Source organism: Cydia fagiglandana, chromosome 4 (assembly GCF_963556715.1).
Source record: "Cydia fagiglandana chromosome 4, ilCydFagi1.1, whole genome shotgun sequence".
In the NCBI taxonomy this organism is placed as follows: Eukaryota; Metazoa; Arthropoda; class Insecta; order Lepidoptera; family Tortricidae; genus Cydia; species Cydia fagiglandana.
In genome coordinates, this window is record NC_085935.1 from 8,128,091 (window position 1) to 8,150,965 (window position 22,875).

The window sequence follows — 22,875 nt, forward strand, 5'->3', positions numbered from 1 at the left end:
GAATATATTAAATTAAATAACGGGGATAACATCTCATATTGTATTTGTGTTTGAATTAGTAACGTATAACGAAATGTATATGTTTATAATGTAATATTTGAAGACGTTATGTATACAATTTATTAAACATGAATATATCAATAAAACTATATTTTGTGTACGATAAATGTTTAATTTCATTATTCAACTTAAATCACCTTAATTTTAGATCACTACAAAATAACTACCTCATGCTAATTATTTTTGACTCTGAACATTCCTACTCGAACTGAGCTAAGACTACGGTGTGAGCAAACCACAGACAAGACATCCTCCAGACAGCATAGCAGCTCTACCCCCTCTGCCACAAATACGGTAGTTTTATTCCATTTTCGAGTCGAAAGTGTCTTTGTGTGACGTCCATGTCTTTGAACGGACCAATCACGGCACGGGACTTCGTTTACCTCGTCCCCCGCACCCTGCACCCCCGTATTTTTGCCAGCATGGGTTTCATGAAATAATTGCTCTAAACTCCGTCTAGAGGATTCCTAGTCTGGAGCAAACGCATGATTGTTAAGTACCTATTTATCAGTTTTCATATTCCCTATCCGCGTAATATTAGCTCAGTTGTCAACAGAATTAATAAAAATTGTTGATCATTAGGTACATGTGTTAAAAATCGTAACTACTTACAACAAATAATACTTAAAAAATAAAGAATATCAAATTACAATTTATCGTAACATATCTTAAAAACATTAAACACGCTTCTTTGGTCCTATTCGAAGACTAGAAATTTTGTACTATAATGAGTATTGAATTATTCTACTCTAAAAGTCTACCTACACACATGCAACAAACCCGATGAACGTGTTAAAAAGGCACAGTAGAAATATATAAATTGCGTTCTAATACTTTGGGGGCTTTTTTCCAAACATACTACCATGTTCACAGTGCGTTATCAATTTATCATGTTATTCGGAAATCAAATCAAGTTTCAATACAACGTTGCTCTAAAGTTCAAATCGGACTTCATGAATAAAAGTTGTGCCGGTGTATATGTAGTAAACTTGTTTGCAAAACGGTACGTTGAAGTGATGATCAACCGTTACCTATAATAACACATACATATAACTCTGTAGCACTGTGAACCATGATTACCTATTAGTTTTAAAATCTTTATATATCAGGTAAATGATGTAAACCGGCATATAAAATTGAAGTGTACAGTATGTTTATGTTTAGCTAGCTAGATTTTTGCCACACGATATATGTATATTTTTCACTTAAACTTATTCTAATTCTTTTAAAGACTCATTGGAAGAATAAATAAGACTGACCAGCAAATATAACATGTCACCCTCGCTTCTGTTTCATGCGGAGGGGAATAATTGGCACGATTTAATGTTTTCACTGTATACTTCATTGTAATCGATCAGATATGATTCTTCTTTGGTAGCTATGTTGTCTATGCAGCCTTTGAAATTGTGCGGGAACGCTTTCTTGCCTATTGCACTATCCTCTTCGTTAATACCACCTGTAATAACGAAATAAAACATGTTGTAATGAGAATAAAAAAATGTATCCGGCTCGAAAGACCATAAGAAACGTGGATGCATAGTGTACATGTCAATGTAAGTCCTCATTTAGACCACAAGATGGCAGTCCCTCTAACACTCACGGTACTTAAAAGAATAAATATCTGGGAGACCGAGCATTGCTCGGAAAACGTATAAAAACTCGAAAATGCGCGTTTCCCCAGAGATAACACCTAGCTAGACCGATTTTTCGCCCCCTAAAACCCCCATATTTTTGCCAACACGCAAATATCATCGAAATCGTTAGAGCAGTTTCCAAGATCCCCGAAATATATAAATAAATAATGAAATAAACGCATTTGTATAAAAATATACAAGAATTGCTCGTTTCAATTAAAAGAATAATAAAATGTGTCCGGCTCGAAGGACCATAAATTTAACAGGAATGTTGTAAATGAGCCACTGCAGGTCGAGTGCGTGTGAACACCAACATAATAGTTGAATTAATCAACGTCTTTGTGCAATGTGACACACAAAATGGGACACACATATCACCAAAATCACCAAGAGAGCAAACTCTATGCTGTATATGATCCGGAAAGCATTCCATGTTATTACTAAGGAACTATTTATTAGAATATACAAATCATATCTTCGTCCCTTACTTGAGTATGCTTTTCAGATATGGTCCCCCTACTTTAAAAAGGACATTTCATTACTGGAAAAAGTTCAGCGAAGAGCAACTAAAATGGTTGCTTCATTGAAAGACAAACCATATGAAGAACGGCATCAAGAATTAGGTCTTACAACATTGGAGGACAGAAGGAAGCGAGGCGATCTTATTGAGACTTACAAAATCTTGTCCGGTCACTACAATGTTCCAAATATTAAAGACCTATACACATCAAGTCAGAATGTAAGGTTGAGAGGACACTCTAAAAAACTTGTCAAACCTCCGTGTGTTAGTAACCCTAGAAAACACTTCTTGCCGAATCGTGTGGTAAATGTGTGGAACTCTCTACCAGATACTGTTGTTAGTGCACCGTCGGTCAACACTTTCAAAAATAGACTGGATACACATTTTAGAACTTTAAAAAGTGCAAAATAAAATACAAGTGCTTTGATATACACGCATCAGCTCTAAGAGCTGCTAGTGTATCAAATAAAATAATAAATAATAAAATAATAATGTTAAGCGTCTGCTAGACAGTCGCTGACAAGCCTTCAGACTGTTTGACCTTGGTCCGTGGATCCGTCTTATTCCTCTATACTCTAATAATTCTATGGTTGAAGCAAAGGACGGCGTGTTTCTAATTACATGTATAAAACCTGAAACAACTTACCTATAAACAACTCCACGTCACTAGACTCGTTCAGAGCCAGCTCATCATTGTACACCAAATTCTGATCCACTACAACGGACATATTGGTTTTGTCCAACTTTAGCACCAAGACATGCCATTCCCCGTCAGCTAGGAAACCAGCCCTGGGCAGCAACTTGGACTGTATTTGCAGCGGTTTGGGGAGCCGCCATTCCTCTGTGGCGGACTGCGTGAGGTCTTCGCGGGGGCTGGACCAGGCCAGCTTGAGGTAGCCGTGCTCCAGACCGAGGCCTAGATATTCGGTGTCCTGTTAAACAAGGAACGGGGTTTTTCTATCTATGTTTTGAAGAGGGAGAAAACTTCAGAGGAATATCTCAGATTCGGTAATTTTTACTTAGCCAAAGAAAGTGATGATATACTCCGACCACGTTAATTTTGCATCGACTTGGAAGTGATAATCAATTGATTATATTCTTTGCATACCTCTACTATCTCATAAGAGCACCATACTTGACGTAGCACTTTAGATGAAAATTTTCCGTGTTCCGACGGCCTATGGCCTAAACCATTATGTAACAACCGTGTCGCTATCAGCGTCAGGTACCTATCTTCATTTCATGGCTAGGCCGAGCTCACAGCGCGCCCCAAGGGGGGCCCTCGCGCGAGGCCCCTTTGGGTACAGTGAAAGGGCCTCACGCTACGCCACTTTCAGCGAAGGTCCTTAATGATTTGCTCACCATTATAACAGAAAGTAGCAGGCCCGCCGGTTCAGCCGTGGTGAAGTTGAGCGTGACGTACTGCGGCGGGAGCCTGGCGCTTGTGCTTAATCGTTGCTCACTGACGCGGGGCGCGGCCGTCCTCCTGCCGAGAGACAGGAGGGAATCGCCCGCGAATTGGGGAATCGTCACGTTTACTCCTGCCAAATAAAAACATGTACTTAATTAATAGTAATAGAGTGAAATATAGTTATTTACGATACAAGTGCGGAAAAGAGGAAATTACCTATACGCACGTGTATTGTACAACGTTTTACAGTACATATGGCCCTTTAAACTTTTGACATACACGCGAAAAGTGCTATTTTACGCATTAGTGCGGAAAAATAGGGCCATATGTACTGTAAAATATTTAGCCTAATTAGTTTATCTATATATAAACATACTAAGGTAGGCTAAACGTGACGTGACGTTTATTGTAAGGTGGTAAATCTTGGCAACACACGTTAAAATTGGGCTTGGGCTACCCTGAACAAAGCGTTATAAGTAGGTATTCAATGACGCGAGTATTAGGTACTTATGGAAGGAATCAACTAAAATATTGGCAGAGTGAAATAAATATTTAGCTCAATTAGTTTATCTATAAGTATATAAACATACTAGGTAGGCTAAACTTGAAGTAGTGTATCCGGCACACAGTTATGCACATGCAACCTGTCTCCTCAGAAGTTGCCAGCGAGTATAGTTAGCAATTTTAGCCCGCGCACGCCTCAACAATCGCTGTCTCAAAAATTCGTCTGACCTAGAGAAAAGTCACTCACTGAGCTGACAATCAAGTCCCTCGTATCCAGCAGCACAGACGCACTTGTTCCCCCTGCAGGCGCCGGCGGGCGGGCGGCAGTGGTCCGGGCGGCAGGCGGCGTGGCGGCGGCAGCGGCCGCCCGCGGCGCCGGCGCACACGCAGCGCGCGCGCCCCTGCTCCACCACGCACGCGCTGCCCGAGCACGCCTCCGCGCCGCACGGCGTGCCGTCGCAGTCGCCCAGGTTCTGACCAGCTGCGAGGGGAAAGAATGTCAGCCCTACTGCCCGATTCGAACTTTAATCTCCTGAGCCCCCCTTGTGATTATTGCAGTTTTGAATTTGGAACCTTCTTATATTCAAAATTAAATTTGGATAAAATCCTTTATAAAGGCCTCAGCGACTCAGGAGATTAAGATACGTCAATCTAGAAACTATATGGATTAGACGTATCAGTGTCAAAAGTGACGTTTTTGTTTGAAGAAACATCACAATTAATACTGACATTATCTAATCCATATCGTTTCTAGATCTATTAATTGGCGTATCTTAAAGTTCGAATCGGGCCGCTAGTCATAAAATCAAAGCCAAAGCCATGGTTGCTGTATTGTCAAATTTAAGTCTCTTGAACTTTAAGTATTAAATAAACTTCACAAATACAGTATAATTTGCTCTGACGAGCTTGAGTCTAATAAAATAAATCAAAATGAAAAGCTTGCCATCACCCTAATAGATAATTAGAAAGAGTAGGTTTTAGAAGTTTCTTAGTTTTTACCTTATTCTACTGATGAAGTAGAAAAAAACAAATTTAACAAGAGTTACCTACTTAACCACCTAATATTACACCGTCACTCATTATCAGTATCTACCTAGAATATTTTGACTTTCGAGCGGCAGGAGAAGGTTGTTGACATGAAGATTTCTTATGCAGCCGGTGAAGGGTTCAGGGGGGCCGGACATCACGTCGAAAGGCAGCGTCGCAAGGTCTTCTGCGCCCCCTATAAAATTAAACAGGTTCTAGGGAAAAACATTGGATTTATTCAGGGTGGGTTCGTGGTGTCTTTGCTAATTCGTAGTATACCAAGTAATACTAAGAGTGGTCTCGAATCCTATGTGTTGCGGGATGAAGCAAAATTTACGTTCAATCAGCGTCACCACACTCCCTGTGACAATAAGAGCATTTAATAACTGGAGTCGCCATTAAGAGCTTACCCCTCTGCCGAAAAACTTGCACAATTGTGCAAACTTTTGTATGGACTAACATGGTTATTTTTACGTTACGTACAAATGTAGATTTCATACATTTGACGTCCCTTCCCCCGCAAAAATCGTACAGAAAATGACAGCCATGACGTCTTCGTAGTTACTAAATGCTCTAAGCTGTGACGTCACAGACAGTCGATCCTATGCTAAAGGCTGTTCTACATGACTGACCGAGCAGCACGCTGGCCTGGTGCGCGGTGTGGGGGTAGGCGTGCGCCAGCAGCGGCTCGGTGGCGAGCGCGCCGTCGGCCCACACGTACAGGCGGCTGCCGTAGCGGCCCGCCTTCACCGAGTGCCACGCGTTCAGCGCCACCACCGTCCCACTGCGGACCAGTGACGTTACGCCGGATAGTCGATCTGCAAACAATAAAACTATTATCACAATGGTACTTATAGACCGGAGCCACGAACAGATTTCCATGACCAATTGCCTCCGAGTGGTTAACTCGTAACACTCGTATAGTAGTTAACGGCTAAGTATGATGAACCCTCGTGGACGTCAGCTGCCGCTCCATTGGTGGATTGAGGAATAGCAGCCACCGAAACACGTAAAAAATTTTTGTCATCGCATCCCGTTCGATATTTTGTTAGATGAGAGTTTAGATGCTATTGTGAATAAAAAGTCGTCAGCCGTTTGTATCGTGATGAAAAAAACGTGAGCTGGTTGCATGAACATGTAAAAAATAAGCGCTTTATAAGAGAATCATATTTTATGTAGGTATCTAAATCGAATCAAGTACATCAAGCGGTTCAAAAGTCAGTACGAGTATTTCTAAAGCGAAGTTGGAACTATGATTGTAATAAACCTGTCCATCGATATTCCAGTAGCCCTCCCTGCAATGACAGCGCGGTGTAGAAGTGGGGCGTCTCCACGAACGCAATGAGGCCCCGCTCCTTGTTCGGCTTGATCTCTGCTTCGAGCGCCAAGCTCACGCTGGAAACGGCTTGAGGCTTCAGCTTCACGTACGACCTGGTACCGGTGAAGTACACGTCCGTTGGGATGAGATCTGGAAGACAATGCAAACAATTACAAGTTGGAATAAAAAATTTAAGATCCTGTGTACAATTTTTGTACATATTCCACAATCTATTTGGAATTTTCGTTATGTAACTAATAAATAAGGGTCGGTACACGGACTGCAACCCAACTGCAACTTGTATGGTAACTGCACGCCCACGTTGTAGTTGACGTGCAGTCGGCGTGCAGTTCTTCTTCTTTGTCATTACCTTTGTCCCGCTACACGGGGTCGGCTTTCTTAACCATGTCACGCCATTTGTTGCGGTCATATACAATTAAATTATACATCATTGCATTCTAATGAAAGAATTTTCATGTCCCTTTGGACAGTCGTTAGCCATGTACCTAGCGGCCTACCTCTTCAGTAGTCGCACTGCGCTCTCTCTGCTGTAAGCACGCACTTGGTGACGGATGTAGGGTTGAAGCTTACCTTTATCACAGTATGTGCCAGTCTTCCCATACGGGCAGTCACACTCGGCCCGGTCTGCCGTCAACACGCACTTGCCGTGGCACTGGCTGACAGCGCGGTCGCAGGGGCTGCGGGACGACGCGCACGTGGCACCGAACCAGCCTTCATTGCAGATGCACCTGAGGGGTTTAATTTAGAAGTAAAGTGTTGGTACCTAATATTTTTACAGGGTAGCTACTAAAAAATGCTGAAAAATCCATACTTAATATTATAAAGGCAATTAAAAGTGTGTCTGTCTGTCTGTTACATCTTTACGCTCATACCGCTGAACCGATTTGGTATAGAGATAGTTTGAGTCCCGGGGAAGGACATAGGAAAGTTTTTTGTCGGAAATTTTCCCTGAAGAGAGTGTAAAGGTAGGTGGTATTAAAAGAGTTAATGATTTGCCTATTAGGTAATTGAAGTAAGCAATGCGCGAATTGAATGATTGCTATTAGCATTATCCATGCGCTATATCTACTTTAGTCACTAATTCTACGCAGACGAAGTCGCGGGCAAAAGCTAAAATAATGGTTTCAATTCAGGTTAAGTACGTCAAATTTATTCACGCAGGTCGAATAAATTTGCTTTATGGACACTGCGTCATTGTATGTACATCGTACACGAAACTTTGTCAGTATTTGTGCCATTAAGTATTAATTCAGGTGATCGGTTTATTAATAAATCAATAAGTAGGTAGGTAGTCCTACATCGCGCGATAATAAATTCTAAATTAGGACGCGAAAAACAGATGATTACCTGAACAATAATGCTATCAAACCTCTCTATAACTGGCCGATGGGTAGTGGTACATAAATCAAGGGGAAGGCCTCAACTCAACATTTATACCAGCAACCCTCATACGTAATAAGTAGCCGGGTGAATACACACGCCTGTCGGCCTGGTGCACGAGTTGGCAGTACACGGTAAGTACCACGCCACCTTCGAGCAACACCGGCTTCCGACACATCGGAAGGGAGGCGCCCAAGCGATATTTTACCGTACAAATCTTTGTGCCAAAATATAATAATTGTGTTTAAATGTATTTTTTTTGTTTTTTTGTAAAAAAATATTACATGTGAAATGTAATGTAACACCTTCTTTTTGTAAATATGATGCTCCCGACCTCTTTTTATGACAAAAAACCGAGCAATTAGGCATTTTTTCTGCTGCTGTGTTTACGCTCGCGCCTGGACTCGGTCTAGTGAAAAATCCGAGCGCAACTAATTTGATCTTGTACCTAGGTAGAGGGGAAATAGTGTGAATGCCGCCTCCCTTCCATGTTGCTCGAAGCACGCCACTGTACAGCGTCTTACCCGTGCCCATAGCCTGCCCAGTAGAAACCTTCCAAGTGCAGCCTTATCCTACCGACTGCGCCAATGTTAGCTGGATAAAAGATCGAGATTCATAGCAGACTATGTAGTTTATTTCAAAATGTTGCAATTATCGACATACTTATAAGTCTAACCCAAGTCTACACTACATAACACATACGTAGCCAGCGAGTGAATACACAAGCCTCTGGCCCACGTCGGGGTACAGCGCTTTACCGAGACCCTCCTAGATATTTGTACAGTCTTAAGCCTTGTTCGGACTAGGCTAGTATTTTAGTCTAGTGGCGAGTAATTTAGTAGCTAAACTATTCGCTACTGCCTAAAAATCGTTCGCATTACAGTCGAGCAAAGCTCACAAGTCAGTGGTACTCTGCAAGATGAACAGCCTACAGTTTTCACGTCAACTAATGAACTCGACTAAATCGACAGGTTCGGACTTGTTTAGCCGGCGGCCGAGTGAGCACGGACGCGTGGTGGGGGGTGCTACTCGCTACTAAACTACTAAAAAAAATAGAATAAAATGGATTGACTCGACTAAATTACTTACTAATCCACTCGACTAATTTTTTGGTGTTCAGACACGTTTAGCTACTAAATTACTCGCCACTAGACTAAAATACTAGCCTAGTCCGAACAAGGCTTTACCCGTATGTAGCCGGCGAGTGGATACACACGCCTCGTGGCGCGTTGCAGGAGTTGGCGGTGCACTGCGCCACGCCGCACTGCCCCGCGCCGCGCCCGCCCAGCGCCGCGCCCGCGCCCACGGCCGGCCCCGCCACCTCCCACACGCAGCCGCGCCAGCCGCCGTGCAGAGGCAAGTCGTGGGGGAGCTCGCGGAAGCCGGGGGAGGGGTGCCCACCTAAAAATCGTAAGTCCCGGTTTAATATAAGACAATTTGTTGTCAAATATTCTGGGGCCAAATTCGATCGACGAACTGTCAGATTTCGCATCCACATCAAATCAACAGTTGATTTTATTGCATACTGAGTGTTGATTCCATCAACGGTGGATAATATCATTTGGTACAACCAAAACTCAACTCTAAACTGAGGGTGGTTAGGTTTGGTTTACTTGTCACCCTAACTGTGGATTGTTAATGTCAAATTTTGACATTGTACGTATTCGAGAACTTATGATTTTTCCCACATCAACGGGAGATCAACACGATACGTCAAACGTCGCTTGTCGAATAGGGGTCGACTTGATAGAATCCAATGTCCAACTTATGCAACTTATGAGTACTTGTAACGTACAGAATTTAATTTTCATCACACTTGCTCGGAAAAGATGTATTTACACGTAGGGCTTGCGGGCGGGAAATTGAAATTTTCGCCCTAGGGCGGAAAAAATCTTTTCCGAGCAAGTGTGATGAAAAACACTTATTTACACGTAGGGCTTGCGGGCGGGAAATTGAAATTTTCGCCCTAGGGCGGAAAAGTGTTTTATACAGAAGTTTGTTTTTATTAATTCTCCTTTTTTTCCTTACAAGTGTGATGAAAAACATTGTGTGTGCCACGGGCGGTAAAGAAATTCCGAACTCGTGAACATTTTAAGCCCTCGCTTCGCGTCGGGCTTAAAATTGACACTCGTTCGTAATTTCTTATTTCCCGCCCTTAATACACAATGTACTATTCCGACCCATTTTGTACCTTGTCACAGTGACAACTGTGTGAGGGCTCTGGCGACTTTCATATTGATTGTCACTGTGACAAGGTACGAAATGGGTCAGAAATTATATTCTTTGACTGTACCTAATTCGGCCTGTGCAAACGTCATTCTATGTGTCAAACACATCTTTTGTTACTGACGGAATTTAAGTAAAGTCGAACCAAGAAAAGTCTGCAGCGGATTTGATAGTCCACGCAGTGTAAGTGTTATTAAATACGTCATAGTTTCATAGAAGTTTGACGTTTAAAATAACACCGAGGGCTATCAAAACCGCTGCAGACATTTCTTAGTCTGACTCTAGTACACACACACTGACCGATATACACGTACGGCTGCACAGTCATCTTGGCGTCGTGCGCGGGCGCGTTGCCGGTGGCGTTGTGGCGGCCGTCCACGCTGAGGCCGGCGGCGCGGCCGCGGCGCCACACGCGCACCGCGTGCCCGCCGCGCCGCGCGCTCAGGGCGCGCGCCGTGAACACACGCCGGGGCCCTGGTACATAGAACGTGTCTTCTAAAGTTCCCACTTACTTCAAAGTACGAAGTCCGCGTGCAGATTAATAGCCCAACAACGTACACACTAGCACCACTGCTAATTAATCGTGATTATTTGAATTTAACGACATGTACGAGTATTTAAAAAAGGGGGCCGCTACGTACTGTATTGTGTATTTCAGTACCTTTTGAATACATCAAACTAGTTTTTATAAATGTTGCTATTCTATGCGTCCAAAGTTAAAACGGCCGTTTTTGTTTTGAGGTGGCGTTAGTGTGCACGTTATGAGCTCTTAATTTGACGAATAAGTTGACATAAGCGTAAATTTATAACGTCAAAAACCGAACTTTACAATTAGCTCCTACTTATACCAATTAAGCTTATAGTAAATTTTGCTGTGTTAATAGGTGAATAATCAACTTGAAAGAAATCAATTAGAAAGTTAGGGAAAAAAATACAAACCACCTCCCATATTCCAAGTCAACATAACATATCCCTTCACAAACGTCAGCGCCAAGTGGTGACTATGCGCGTCATGCCTCCCCCCCTGTCCCACGAACGCCAGCAGCGCTATCTGGTCCATGTCCGTCGTTTGGAACCGCAGGCGCAGGTCGAAGCGCTCCGAGCTCGCCTGCGCCAGCGGGTAGATGAGGTAAGATGATATCTCGCTGCTGATTGGAGCCAGCGATGGACGGGTTATTTCAACATCTGAAAACGTTTTTAGTTTATTTAAGTCTTAGCAGAAATTCAATTATATTAGACATAAAATCTACGCCAATCTACACTAATGATTCAAACTATGAAAGAACTGAGACTGAAAGTATGGAATGAAGGTAAGTATAAAAGATTTGATAATGTACGTAGTTAATATGAGAAAAATATGAGAAAAAGTTATATATATTTACGATTCTATACAAGTAAATATCCTTGCAGAATGGAGTCTTGACAGTTATGTATAAATAGAAGATAACAATTTAAGACGTTTGGCGTTGGCTCTAGGCCTCTTGCATCTTGGATTCCATTATCACCCACATTATCTTGAAGACCATATATATCAGCTCGGTCTGATATTGACTATACAATCAACCAGAAGTGGGCTCCAATTGTCTCTAACCAACAGATTGCTAGTGAAAATAAACAGTGATTCTTTAAATGTTGTACTGTGGATAAGGTTTACCAAAGATTAGTAGGTAGGTATGTATATTGGGTAAGTAGCTACATCAAGCATAAAATTAAAAATTAAATAAAAAAAACATTGAATTGGTTTATTCTGCAAATAACTGCAATAAATAAAACAAAAAATACAACGTTAAAAATATCTATGTAAATAACGGTTGTGTGACTTCATATGGTATGTAGGTAGTATAAGAAGTACTGACTGTATTCGCAGAAGATGCCGTGTTTCCCGTAGGGGCAGAGGCAGAGGAAGCCGCTGCCGGGGTGCGGCACGCAGCTGCCGCCCGAGCGGCACGGGTTGTGCGCGCACACCGACGTGTCGCAGTGCGGGCCCAGCCACCTGACAACAACAAACACTGAACAGATCAAAATACCAGATGCGGAAACCTTAACCATTGAACATGCTATTCAATATTATTTGCACAAAATCATTCGAGTCTTTAAAATGCACTAGGTTAACTTCTTTGGGACTTTCCCACAATCAAATCTTCTATATATATATATTATATAATATAAACGTGAAAGACCTGACTGACTGACTGACTGACTTAAATCAACGCACAGCCCAAACCGCTGGGACTAGAAAGTCCAAATTTGGCAACTAGATTCCTTATAAGGCCTAGGGGTCCACTAAGAAAGGATTTATTAAAATTCATCCCCTAAGGGGGTTAAAAAGGGGATGAGGGGAAAGTTTGTATGGGGTTAAAGTTTTCTTTTAAGCTAGGAATTTGAATCTTCGTAAAAAGATATATTATTAAAATACAAGATAACTGATTTCAGCGTTTTTGAAAATTCATCCCCTATCGTGGTGAAAAGGGGGTTGAAAGTTTGTATGGTAATCAAAAAAATTTTCCGAGTGGTGGACTTGAATCTTTGTATTTAGGGATATTATTAGAAGACAGGAAAAGTAATTTCAGCGTTTTGTAAAATTCATCCCCTAACAGGGTTAAAAAGGGGTTGAAAATATTAATCCATTACAAATGCTTTGAAACTTCTTAGAAAGGCATAATACCGATTACAAAAAAGTGATTGCAACGTTTTTGGAAATTCAACCCCTAAGGGGGTTAAAAAGGGGATGAAAGTTCGTCTTCGGGTGCAAATTTTATTTTAAGCTAGGAACTTGAAACTTTGTAAAACAGTATCAAATTCAAATACAAGAAAACTTATTTCAGCGTTTTAGAAAATTCATCCGCCAAGGTGGTGAAACGGGAGTTGAAAGTTTGTATGGATATCAAAAAATTTTTCGAGCGCGGGACTTGAATCTTTGTATTTGGGGATATTATTAAAAGACAATAAAAGCAATTTCAGTGTTTTGTAAAATTCATCCCCTAACAGGGTTAAAAAGGGGATGAAAGTTTGTATGGGGTTTAAATTTTCTTTTGAGCTAGGAATTTGAAACTTCGTTAAAAGATATATCATTAAAATACAAGAAAACTAATTTCAGCGTTTTTGAAAATTCATCCCCTATGGTGGTGAAAAAGGGGTTGAAAGTTTGTATAGATATCAAACATTTTTTCGAGCGCGGGACTTGAATCTTTGTATTTGGGGATACTATTAAAAGACAATAAAAGTAATTTCAGCGTTTTGTAAAATTAATCCAATAGGGTTAAAATGGGTTTCAAAGTTTGAATCCATTACTAATGCTTTGAAAATTCTTAATAAGGCATAATAGCCGATTACAAAAAAAAGTAATCGCAACGTTCATGGAAATTCAACCCCTAAGGGGGTTAAAACGGCGATGAAATTTCGTCTTCAGGTGCAAGTATTATTTGAAGCTAGGAACTTGAAACTTTGTAAAAAGGTATTAAATTAAAATACACGAAAACTAATTTCAGCGTTTTTGAAAATTCATCCCCAAGATCAGATATTTTGTGAGTGCGGAACTTGAATCTTTGTATAAGGGCATAGGCACCTATTATTAGAATACAAGAAAAGTAATTTCAGCAACCAACATCAAAATTCACTTGACTTAAAACTTCATACAACTTGCTAAAAAAGAAAGTACTTAATTTCAACATTGCTTGGATATGAAATAGTTATTTACGATACAAGTGCGAAAAAGTGGAAATTCGAAACGAGTGGCGATAAATTAAAACACGACCGAAGGGAGTGTTTTAAATCGACACGAGTTGCGAATTACCTATTCGCACGTGTATCGTACAACGTTTTACAGTACATATGGCCCTTTAAACTTTTGACATCGCACGAAAAGTGCTATTTTACGCACTAGTGCGGGAAAATAGGACCATATGTACTGTAAATTATAGTACTAAAGATGTAAAATGTTGAAGATAAGATTCCACGCGGACGAAGTCGCGGGCAACAGCTAGTTACCTAATATGTATTTGCGGTGAAAGCAGAAAATCAGCAGCTAAGTATTAGGTTGATTATCCGATAAACTATAGTATTTTTTTTTTCAAACACAAAGGGTACGGTAACAAATGACATCTTAATAGAATTTTGGGAAATTTGGCGTCTTAAGATTAAATATAAATTATGTGGATATGACACATGTCACCGTAGGTACCCTTCGTGTTTGAAAAATACTATCATTTATCGGATAATCAACCTAGCTGCTGGTTTTCTGCTTTCATCGCAAATACATAGGTAATTTGATTGTGGGAAAGTCCCAAATAAACAACAATGGTGTAAATGGTGTAATCCCGTTTGTCCCTACCTCATATGTGACCGAGTTGCTAGACTCAGCCGTCTCCGTCGTAGCAAAAATGGAATAATTTTATTCCCATTTGTACCAGCCGGGAACAACTTTACTAGAACACGACACGGTCCAGACAAACCCACCAGGGAACTCTTTTAGGCTAACATGGAAACTCAGAACTTACCCATTGGCGCAGGAGCATGTATATCCCTCGCCTTGGTCGCTGCAGGAGCCTCCGTTCAGGCACGGCCCTGACAAACACGCCAGGGAAGAACACTCGGTCACATCGCTCGCTTCCATCGCTTCGCCGAATACTTCCCGCTTCTCACCGTTGACCTGCATTAGAAATGAATCGAGGTGTGAAGATCGAGAAAGAAAAATCTGGGAACTTATTCAAAATGGATTCTATTGAAGAGCGTATTTTGTTGCCAAAGTACAGAATATTTGTTATTCTTATTGTCTACAATAGCCACGTGAGCGTCCTGCAGCTGCTCATTTAAAATAAATTCCGTTAAGCACACCATCAAATCCCAGATGCATCCCACAAAGGGCATGGTGTCATTGCCGTGGGGCGTATTGCCAAAGTACAGCATAGTGTTGTTGTCGAGCGCCGTCACGCGGGCGACCTGCCCGCCGCTCATCGCCACCGTGTCGTTGAGGCGGAGCGTGGCGTTGCAGTGTTGTGCTGCGGGAAACAGGTCCAGCCTGAAACGCAGAAGTAAAATCAAATAATAGTAACAGTTTTGAGAGGAAAACTACCTAGTTGAGCTGGAAGAACCTACGCCATCTAAAGTTGTCCGGTTATTATTGAAGTTTAAGTTCAAGGCCGAAGAATTATCACTAGGCCAGTCCACGACTGGAAACCTATATTTATTCAAGACCAAACTTGAAAAAATGATAAATTAAATGATAAAAAAGAGGTCCATCTTAGTGCGACAATATAATTATACTTATATAGTCTAGAACGTGTAGGAAACTTACCTGGCTTCAATCTTCATAGGATATCCTTTATTGACGTATGTTTTCAGCTCACTGAGAAGCATAGTCTGATAACCACAGGAGAACTTAAACTTCAGAAGCCCAGAGTTCATATACAGCTGAATGTATACCCCCTTCGCCATATCTACATGCATGAGTTGCCCATCTGTTATCAGAGTCTTGGAGTTAAATTCTATGCTTATAGATGTAGTATTTCGTAGCTTATGAGCAACGAAGGAATTTCCACTGAAGGCTGCTGAAGTTATTGAGATCTTTTCTTCGCAAAACCTTCCGCCGTAGTTGAAGGGACAGTGACACTGAAATGGAACAGAATTTAAAAATCCATTTATAATCATGATCCAGTATTAACATTTACAAGACGGATACTTTCATAAGTACAAAATTCGTACCCGAATGCCTTGAGGAGTGTTTACACAAATTCCTTGATTGATGCAGACAGATTCGCTGCAGTCTGATTGTACAGTCGTATATGCAAACGTACTATTGTCAAAGAATGTAGTAATTTCCATCGGTTCGGTAGTAGCAGACGTAGACGTAGCCATATCTGTCACAGAGTGTTCAGTTGGAGTATCAGTGAACATCTTTACAGTGGTCGTATCCATTTCAGGTTCCGTAGTCACTTCTACAATTTCTGTTTCAGCAGATTGAGTCGTTATAGTTTCAGTCGTAGTAGCGAGCTCTGTTATTACTTTCGTAGTTGTTTCAGTCCTTGTAACTGTTGTAATAAATTCAGTTGGTTCCCTATCCGTTGTTTCAGCAGTAGTACCCTCTGTTTTGGAGTCCTCATATTCTACGGTTTGTTTGATTTCTGTGGCTGATGTAACATAAACGTCTGTTTCAGTTGGGGTGTATGTGTCATCAATATCAAGAGTAGTTTCTGTTGTGTCTTGGGTTGTAACTTCTTCAGTTCCAGTATCTACGCTTTCAACAGTAGTGGTTATATCAGGTAACACAACTGTCGTAGTACTATAATCCCATATCGTGGTTTCATCAGAATCAGTAGTAGTATCGGTTTGGACATCAGTAGTTGTGATATATGTGGATTGAGGTATTGGAGTTGGGCTGACATATTCGCAGTCTAAAGTATCATTATCAAGGATTAGACATTCGCAGAAGGACCCAGTGAGACGGGGTGGGCAGGAACAAGTGAAATTGTCAATGCCATCAATGCAGGTGCCTCCGTTCATACATCTGAAAAACATTTTATGTGCAACAATAAGTACTTACAATATAATAGGAAAAGTGGAAGTAAAATCATCATTATGTTGATTGGCAATTTGGCATATAAAATTGACTGGCTCTTAAAAATTAGATAGCTATTTGCAAAATTAGGTACTAAGTACCGGCCTTAAACAAAAAATCTTTAAGTAGTATATACCTAAGTATCAGGTATCCATACCTGGGCCCAAGTTCGCATTCGTCATACTGCAGTTCACATCGTTCCCCGTGGTAATCCGGGACGCAGTAGCAGACCCTGAAGCCGTCCTCGATAACGCATAGCGCGTTGTTGCTGCACGAATTGTCATCGCAGAATTCTATTTGTGTTTCGCAACTTTTACCGGTGAATCCTGGAGTAAAAAGAATTAAACATTCACAGCATTTTTAATTTGAAGGCTATTAAGGATCCTATAACATGCGATTTTCTCAGAATCGATGAATTAAAAATAGCATAGGCACGGTACGTACCTATGGCGACTATCAACGAAAAAGATATTATTTCGTTTGAACTGAAAATTAAGAGAGAAGACGAATATCTTGCGGGGAAGTGAGAAAAACGCTTTTCATAAACATGATTAGCACAGTCGGGGAACCACGTCATAATCCCGAAATTTTCGATTTTCACTACTATTTAGAAACGTGTTAAAACGATTGCTCTCACCGTAAGCGCAGGCGCACATGTAGTCTGCGTGCACGTCGATGCACACGCCGCCGTTCTGGCACGGGTTAGACTCGCACTCGTCGATCTGATACTCGCATCTCAGTCCCGCCCAACCTGACGAATTAGAATAATAAATTATTGGGAAACTAGAAATAAACGGTGCGGAAGCTAAACCACATTCGAAATGCGCAAGAGCGACAAATGCGACGAGAGCGTCTGTCGTTTTCAGTCTCTATATAATATAAGTAATCCCTAATGCTCTAGTTTCCTAGGATAGCGGTGCCGTTATATAGCGACCGTCTCCATACAAAGACTACGACATCCATATTTAGCCGTATTATTTTGCATGGAGACGGCCGCTATATGATGGCACCGCTATCCTAGGAAAACCGAGCATGACGGCACCGCTATCCTGATAGGAAAACCGAGCATGACGGCACTGTTATCCTAGGAAAATCGATCTTTACCGGCAGTGCAGGTACAGTAGAACTTAAACCCGGGCCCCTCTCTGCAATGGCCGCCGTTGTAGCAGCGCGCTTCCTCGCTGGAGTTGCAGACGGCCACGTCCAGCTCGCAGTGCTCGCCCGCGAAGCCCGGGCCGCACGCGCACAGGTACCCGCCGTCCAGGTCGATGCAGGTGCCGTTGTTCAGGCAAGGGTTGGATTCACATTCGTTGAAGTTGGTCTCGCAATTGTCGCCTGCAAAATAAATGTGGGTGTTCTCGTTTTTATTATTTTTATTCAATCATTGAGCCATTGAATTATTGATCTTTTAGGCTCATTATGATTGTTTAAATTTTTGGATATTTTTCAATTCAATTAAGTTTTATCTCGTCTGCGGAACATATTGCAGTATTTATTACAATTAGTTACGGCAAGCGCAGACCCAGATCCAGTCAATCAGAGGGCCTAACGCAAAATTCTTATATCAAAATTTCATTTTCTGCGTCGCTATCACTCTAATATGCAAGAATGATAGAGAAGGCAGGTAATCAAATTTCGATTATTGATTTTCGCGGTAGACCCTTAAAAATTCCGAAGTAGGGACACTAACTTAAGAGCCCTTCAACGTGCACACTAATAGCGCCACAGCTAAATAATCGCGGTTATTTAAATTTAACGAAAGATATTGAAATAATTGGCCAAGCACGAAGTCAAGACTACGGTGTTCAGAGCACCGTACGACACATCCCTAGGTGGTTTTAAGTTTGGATACTAATACTAAATTATCCCATAAGTACCTACATTTTATTGACTAGGAAATAAGAAGGTAATGTCTGGGAGCTCTGGGACCTTGGAGTTTGGACTTTTATTAAAGTCCTCTGGGCTAGTATAGGTAATGTAGAAGTTACAAAGCTTCTACCTTAGATATATTTTTGAGAGATTAAAGATTTTATTTACCACCTTGTCGGGTTGATTGTATATCCATACCAAATTTCAGCTTTCTAACACTAACAATCAACCTCATCTTGGAGGTGAAAAGAGGAAAAATCGTAAGTCCCATTTCGGCCAACCGAAATCAAGAACGTTTATATAATATAGGCCTAATACCGTTTATCTAAAACGTTTGGTGAAGGCACATTTCTAGTAGAAACAAATTATTATGAATTTCTCTGTAATTTGTACAAACCATTTCGTAAACTGACATTCCGCTAAACTGTTGTTTTTACATCTTACTAGCATCCATAACATATTGAAGTATGATATTCTTCCACTTGTCTGAACATTTTCATTATTATTGATTCTTTTTTGTGAGAATGGCTTTTTCTGCCACGGCACTTTGCCAATTATTGATTCTTTCAAACACCAAAATAGTTGACAATTTAATATACGTCAGAGTTGACAGGCAACTTCGAGCATGAAAAACTAAATCCGTCAAAAATACTGGGTATACATACAACATCATAATCTTTGATATAGTCGCAATTGTTGCATTTTAAACTTGTAGACTGGGCAGGCACGACTCAAAAAGGAATAATATTACAATTAAGTCTGTGATTCGGCATTTCTTGGTTTTTGACGTTAGGCTTGTTTCTGACTCAAAATATAATTAACGTAAAGTATTAATCAATTTGCTCATGTTTCATATATAAGTCACAGAAATAAGTACCTAATAATAAATGTCTAAGTTTTAGTACAAGTAGGGTAACTGCGTCAGGTTGCCGTCCAGTACCTGTTTCCGTCCACTTGGCGGAGTTGCTACAAAGAATTGCGTATAATTTGAATATAAACCTAACTTACCGGACAATTTTGGACTTATTGTACATCAGTTTTTAAAAGCAAAAATATTTTAGTAGAACTGGAATTCATGAGTACCAAATCTTAACTGACATTTTTGTCACTCAAACAAATTTGATCAAGATCGGCTTACTTTATATTTCGTCAACTTTACCTTTGTTTCCAAAAACTGTGAATTGTGAATTTTAATTTTTTTTTCGTAACAGAACAGTATCTAGTTGCTGCTCTCACCGATCGGTTCAAAAATATACATACTTTATACAATAAATACATAAATGTAATGGTACTTAATGAAAAGGAATAGGTACTGTTTCGACGAATCAGATACTCTCAGTAAAATCTATAGGTAGATGACGCCATAGCTGTTAATAAATATTGAATGACTTTATTATCTCTATTCTATCGCTTTACTAACTCTGTGTGCTCTAATGTGAAAAAAAAACACGACGACAGTGAAGAACGGAATTCTTAATTTAAATTTGAACTGATAAACTCCAATAATAAATAATTATGATTCTTACTGAGCACACTGCGTTAGTCCATTGGTTGGAAAGCCCGTTCGAAATTTAAACTTATTTGCTTTACAATAAGGTTGCATTTTGCAGATCTTTTACTCTCTCATACTTATAGTAGGCTATTCAGAAAAAAATGAAATATCTCACAAAAGTAAGTAAGTAGAATTAAACTTTGTATCAAAGACATAAGTCATAAATTTCAATGTCAAAGTTTTAAGTAAGGATCTTTCTTACTAAATTACTTCTTAATATGAATGACCAGTGTAAGCATCAGTTAGCTAGCCCTAGGCAACCAAAGATCAGGCTGCAGTTTAAAAACTAATAAAGTTAGAGTTAACCTGATAATTTTCCCGCCGTCTCCATACTCGTTTTAGTTGGTTATTGACTGGTCAGCTGCCTGTTAGCTATAGTTTTCCCGAAAATCGCCAGGACAGAGGTGAAAATTTTTGTATGAAAACTTGCAACTTTAAATGCATTTTTTATCGAAACTATTGCATTCTAAAATGAAGTCAAAATCAGTCCATCGACTAAATTTTTTGCAAGCTTTCTAATGGTACTTCACACGATTCTTACAATTGAAAATAAAATTCAGCCTACCCCTCTTAACCCCTAAATTTCCCCCTAAAATCAGAAATAAGCAGTTTCGATTTATTCACAGTGTTAGTGATGGTACTTGCCATAACTATTCCAAATTTCAGGTACCTACATCAAACGGTCTTTGAGAAAAACGCATTTAACCGATTTGCAAGACCGAAGTGATCCCATAAGAGCACCGTGAACAAAGTTTTGTACGGTGCTCTAAAAAGGGGGCCGCTACGTACTGTATTGTGTATTTAAGTACCTTTTGAATACATCAAACTAGTATTTGTGTTGCTGGTTTCGTTGATCTAGGAACTCAAAACAAAAACGGCCGTTTTAACTTTGGACGCATAGATTGACGAATCCAGCAACAGAAAAACTAGTCTGATGTATTCAAAAGGTACTTAAATACACAATACAGTACGTAGCGGCCCCCTTTTTTCAATATCTTTCGTTAAATATAAATAATCACGATTATTTAGCTGTGGCGCTAGTGTGCACGTTGAAGGGCTCTTAATACATGAGTTTCTCCATAATCTCCATAAAATTAGATTTGGTACTTAAGTATATTTATTGTCATACAACATGCAAGTAAACTAGTTAAATGGCTAATTGCCTTTTTACCCCAAGTATCAGTATCTATAGTATCAGTATAGTATACCTACTAGGTAATTGAAAATTTTAATCACATTTACTTCTGATTGGAAATGATGCAACAGCTAGCACGAACGATTAATTTTATTATTGGGTGATTGATTACTTTTCCTTTATGCCAGTGGCACGATGTCCCCGATCTGACCCAATCGATCAGTCTGTCACAATTGTGTGAGTAGATATAGTTTCGTATAGACCGTATAGTAGATATTTAATATCTACTATACATAAAAGAGTATACTAACTAGTAATGCCCTTCTAGGTTTCGAGCTCATTTTCGATTGGAGTATATATGGCACACAGTTTACAGCAGGGCATACCTAATGTGTCATTTATCAAATTGCAAGTAAAATTCTATAGGTCATGGGCCCAGCATGCACAATGAGGCTCCTATTAGTACGTAACGTTCCTATTCACGCAGCATGAGGTGAGGAGATACTTACCTATGAAGCCGTCTGGGCAGGAACAGTTGTACGAGGCTATACCGTCGAGGCATGTCCCACCGTTCTGGCACGGCGCTGACCAGCACTCGTCCCAGTTCGTCTGGCACTGAACGCCCGTGTATCCATCCACACAGTAGCATGAATATGTACTGAATAAAAAAATAGGTAGGTACAATTAATTTTACTTAATCATTATAACCTCGTTTTTTTTAGCATTAGAAATTAGGTAAACAATCTTGATGTGTCTTTTAATTGAAAAACTCATTTTAAAAATAAGTTACGGCAAATGTGTAACAATTATGAATGTAATACAATCATTTATATTCTTCTGCTTTCATAAATGATAGTTACTGATTTTTAATAAGCGTTTTTCAATTAAAAGACATGCCAAAATCGCTTACCTTCTTCCAAGTTCTTTCTAATGCTAAAAAAAACGAACTATAGGTTTATTAATTGGTAACGCATATTTTAATTACAACGAAAAGTACAAAACTGTTTGGATTCGTCGACTGATTTAAATTACTTGTGTTTTAATATTCTTAAGTAATAAAAAATGTTTGAAAACAATTTATAGGTACATATACCTGTTAACATCATCAATGCAAATGCCATGCAAGCACGGATTTCCGAGGCAGGCGATACCACCAGTCACCAAATGAATAGAAAATACAACGAGGGTCACCACTTGCACTGCCCTACTTACAATTCCAAACATACTGCCTATCTTACTTTAACACGGCATTGTCTAAAAGTTTTCACCGAACACACACCTTGCACAAAAAGTTAAAAACGTATAATGATGTCATAAAGTAGTGGCACTTTTATATTTTAAATAACATTTAATAAATAACGAGAAAACCTCGTTGCCTTGTGCTACGGGTGTGGTAGAGTTGTCTCCATAGCGACCGGTAAACATACAATAGAGATGCCTTCACCTCTTTTATTGACAAAATTTCGACGTCACGGATGATAAAATGTCGAGGACGAATTAATTTATTCACTTTCGTGCAACGAAAATGATAATTTTTTAGTTGTTGTACGCTTAATTACATTACGCTACGTACGCTAAATTAAAGTTTTTATTTCCATTTCTTTCCCAAAATTACCAACAAATTATTTAATACTTGCATGCTGTCTTTTTTTCTTGATTTTGTTAT

General features: G+C 40.0%; 1 protein-coding gene across 1 annotated transcript; it reads right to left on the minus strand.

Annotated features, from left to right (window-relative positions):
* Positions 1-36: 36 nt before the first annotated feature.
* Positions 37-22,618, minus strand: LOC134663593 (protein eyes shut). Its single transcript, XM_063520000.1, has 21 exons — positions 22,303-22,618; positions 21,719-21,867; positions 17,758-17,988; positions 17,291-17,404; positions 16,811-16,979; positions 15,801-16,602; positions 15,394-15,707; positions 14,934-15,117; positions 14,597-14,748; positions 11,957-12,093; positions 11,040-11,285; positions 10,401-10,574; positions 9,062-9,275; positions 7,065-7,222; positions 6,423-6,623; positions 5,788-5,973; positions 5,223-5,351; positions 4,377-4,610; positions 3,577-3,755; positions 2,861-3,146; positions 37-1,516 (listed from the first exon to the last, which is right to left on the minus strand). Exons 1-21 carry the CDS (start codon positions 22,431-22,433, stop codon positions 1,353-1,355), a joined length of 4,554 nt encoding a protein of 1,517 aa, XP_063376070.1. The 5' UTR covers positions 22,434-22,618; the 3' UTR covers positions 37-1,352.
* Positions 22,619-22,875: the final 257 nt, after the last annotated feature.